The sequence below is a fragment of the Manihot esculenta genome, chromosome 1, assembly GCF_001659605.2.
Source record: "Manihot esculenta cultivar AM560-2 chromosome 1, M.esculenta_v8, whole genome shotgun sequence".
NCBI lineage: Eukaryota > Viridiplantae > Streptophyta > Magnoliopsida > Malpighiales > Euphorbiaceae > Manihot > Manihot esculenta.
The window spans coordinates 985,600-989,239 of record NC_035161.2 but is presented as its reverse complement, the minus strand read 5'-3'; the positions used below and the strand labels follow the sequence as shown (position 1 = coordinate 989,239).

The following is a 3,640-nucleotide window of genomic DNA, read 5'->3' as shown; positions in this document are numbered from 1 at the left end:
CTCCTTGGTCTTTTCTTTCAAAACTCAATTTCTTTCTTCATTAAAACCATAAAAACAGGAAAAAACATTTTAGAAACCTTTATTTTCACCCTTCTAAGGGATTCCGACCTCGGGATTCCAGATTCCAACAGAGATTCCACCGGAAAGTTGGATTTTGGTGCCGGAGCTTAGCCGGGTATTACACCTTGGGTGCCAAATAAGTCACACAATCACTTCTTCGGTACTATAAGTGCCGAAGAGGTGATTAATGCTACGGACCCTGCATACATGCAGCCTGCTGCAATTGAACAGGAATTTGTTCGGCAGTGATGGTGCCGAACAAATTCCTGTGTCACCCACTCCCCACTGTGCAGTCCGTGGGCATTGAAAGGTAATAAATCCCAACGGCTAGTTCGGCACCATCACTGCCGAACTAGCCAACGCTATTCCCCCCTCCCCCCTATAAATTATCCCATAACTCGGTATCTTAGAACACACTGCTATCTCCTCTTTGCTTCCTGTATAAATTATCCCATAATACAGCACTCTATAAATCCCTTTAGCCTTCCTCTTTTCGATTTCTCTATAAATTACTCCTTCCATTACTCTATAAACTACTCAAAATCTGCATTATATATCAACAAATTTCGTTCTATAAATTATTTATTCTCCTCTACAAATTTCACAAAATTATTGTATCTACTCTTATCGATTAGATTACAAAAAAGAAACACAGGTAAGTTTTAAATATTTTATATTTTAAATTTTTATTTTTTTTAAGTATATAGTAAATTAAGATGAAATTATTTATTAATCTAATTTTTTTATCAGATAAATGGCAGTTCCTGCATGTGCTAATATTCATTGGGATGGTAATATTATAAATAGTTGTAATGGTTACGATTATGATGGAGGTTTTTCAAAGATTATTCCAATGGGTAAACAGATAAGTTTTAATCAACTGGTCGGTAAAATTGCTCGTGCAATTGGAATATCCGGGAATAATGAATTTATAGAGACAATTAGTTTTAGAAAGCCTACAATTGTGGATGGATCCTTGAAATTTGAATGTATGGAGATATGGGGTGAAGATGATGTATGTAGTATGTTTAATTACTTATATCAAATTGGTGGTATACCTAGTATTGAAATATATGTTAAGATACTTCGTTGTGTTGATACTACAAAGAGGATGCTGATATTGGTTCATCTGGAACTACTGTGGAATCAAATGATGAACCATGCGAAGAGCAAAATGTAGTTGATGATTATGGTTTATCTAATAGTCTTGCAGGGCCATCAATTAATTTATCTGATACAGTAGAGAATGAGAACGAGGATGAGGATGAAGATGAGGACGAGGATGACGATGACGATGATTCATGGATGTCTACTGAGGATGATGATGATGATAATGGTCAGAAGGATAGTGGGAGTGAGTCTCAATATTACAACACACAATTTCCTAATCCTATTATGCCTGTTGTTCATCCTCCCCCATACGCAGAAATAGACTTCGATTTGCTGAGGGTGGATCCTTATGATAGGCCAGAAGGTCGTTCCTTTTGGGATCCTTCTAAAGAGTTTTCAGTTGGGATGATATTTTCTTCGAGAGATGCAGTGGCTGCGGCTGCAAAAGAATATCATCTAAGACATCATCATCAATTTTGTTATCATGAAACAAGAGAGAAGACTTATTCTATAAAGTGTAAAGACAAAGACAGTGGGTGTGCATGGAGGCTTCGAGCATCCAAGAAAGAAGGAGAGGATATATGGAAGATTACGAGATACAGTGGACTACACACATGTACGAATCCTCAGTTGACAAAAAACCATAGCCAATTGGATGAAAATTTCATTTGTTCATTCATCTTTGCATTAATTGAACAACAGGCTGATATAAAAATTGCTGCCCTACAAGCTGAAGTGCAGGATAAATTTGAGTGCGAGCCGTCTTATCAGAAAACAAGGAAAGCTAAGCAGAAGGCAATTGCAAGGCTTTATGGGGGTAGGGATGAATCATACAGTCGTTTGTGTAGATTTATGACTGCTCTTCATCATTTTAACCCATAAACAGTATACATGATTGAAGATAATCCACATTAGATAAATGAGCGATTAAATCCGATGTGTCGTGTATTTGACCGTATGTTTTGAGATTTTAAGCAATTGATTGAGGGATTTAAACATTGCTGACCTGTTATCTCAATCGATGGGACATTCTTATACGAAAAATACACCGGGTGTATACTGTGTGCAACCGCACTTGATGGAAATAATCAACTATTTCCATTAGCTTTTGCCATTGTGGAAAGGAGGACGGGGACAATTGGTCATGGTTTATGGATTGCTTAAGGAACTTTGTGACCAATCAAGAAGATTTGTGTGTAATTTCAGATCGCCATGCTGGAATTCTGAAGGCGATGCAGAAAGATTGGTGGCAACATCCAGCTGGTCATCATCGTTACTACATCAGACATGTTTTGAGTAATTATAATAAGACATTAAAAAATATAGCAATAAAGGAAGCGTTGGACAAGGCAAGTATGTTTCATGTTTCAATACGAAGTATGCATAATTTTTAAAATTTAATGTCACATCTTACTTATGCTAATTTTACTTTTATGAACTTGTCATTTATATCAGCGAATGAAAATCAGAAAAGAAAGTTTTACGAGGCAATAAACAATATTCAGGAGGTGCACCATGAATCATACGATTAGGCAATTAAGATAAATTTAGAGAAATGGACAAGATCACACCATGAATTATACGATTGGGCAATTAAGATAAATTTAGAGAAATGGACAAGATCACACGATGGTGGACAGAGGTATGGCGTAATGACAACAAACATGGCAGAATCACTAAATGGCATCATTCAATTTACATTTTTAAATACACTATTTAAAAAAATTAAATTTTATTAGATATTAAAAATTATTTTAATTAACTTTAACATAAATTAAAATTAATACTATTCAATTTACATAATCTTGTATTATAAAAATTTAAATAAAATAAATTTAAAAACTTTTAAAAATAATGCATGACGGATTAAATAATTTAATAATTTAATTTATTATATTTTTTAAAAATTACTAATTTTTTTTCTTAATTGTATATATTTTAAATTTATTAAATTTACTAAATTTTATTAGATATTGAAAAATATTTACAAAAAATTAAACATAAAATTAAATTAATACTAATCAATTTCTATCCTATTATAATATAACAATTAAATTAAATATTAATTTAAAAATAATTAAATAAGAAATACAATAAGGATTAAATAAATTAAGAATTTATTTTATTATATTTTTTCAAAATTATTAAATTCTATTTTCTTAATTATACTTATTTAAAAAAATTACATTTTATTAGATATTAAAAATTATTTAAATTAACTTTAACATAAGATAAAATTAATAATAATAAATTTACATAATATTATAATATAAAAATTTAAAAAATTAAATTTAAAAAATTTTAAAAAGGAAATACATGACGGATTAAATAATTTATTAATTTAATTTATTATATTTTTAAAAATTATTAACTTTATTAGAATTTTTAATTTTATTTTACAGATAAAAAAATATATAATTACAAATTTTTTAAAATTATATCATTATGGACAGATAAAATTTTTAACATA

The 3,640-nt window shown here is 30.5% G+C and overlaps 1 protein-coding gene across 1 annotated transcript; it reads left to right on the top strand.

Moving 5' to 3' along the window:
- Window positions 1-814: 814 nt before the first annotated feature.
- LOC122721709 lies at window positions 815-2,702 on the top strand. The gene is made up of 4 exons (XM_043950226.1): window positions 815-1,082; window positions 1,169-2,008; window positions 2,377-2,523; window positions 2,626-2,702. Exons 1-4 carry the CDS (start codon window positions 815-817, stop codon window positions 2,700-2,702), a joined length of 1,332 nt encoding a protein of 443 aa, XP_043806161.1.
- Window positions 2,703-3,640: the final 938 nt, after the last annotated feature.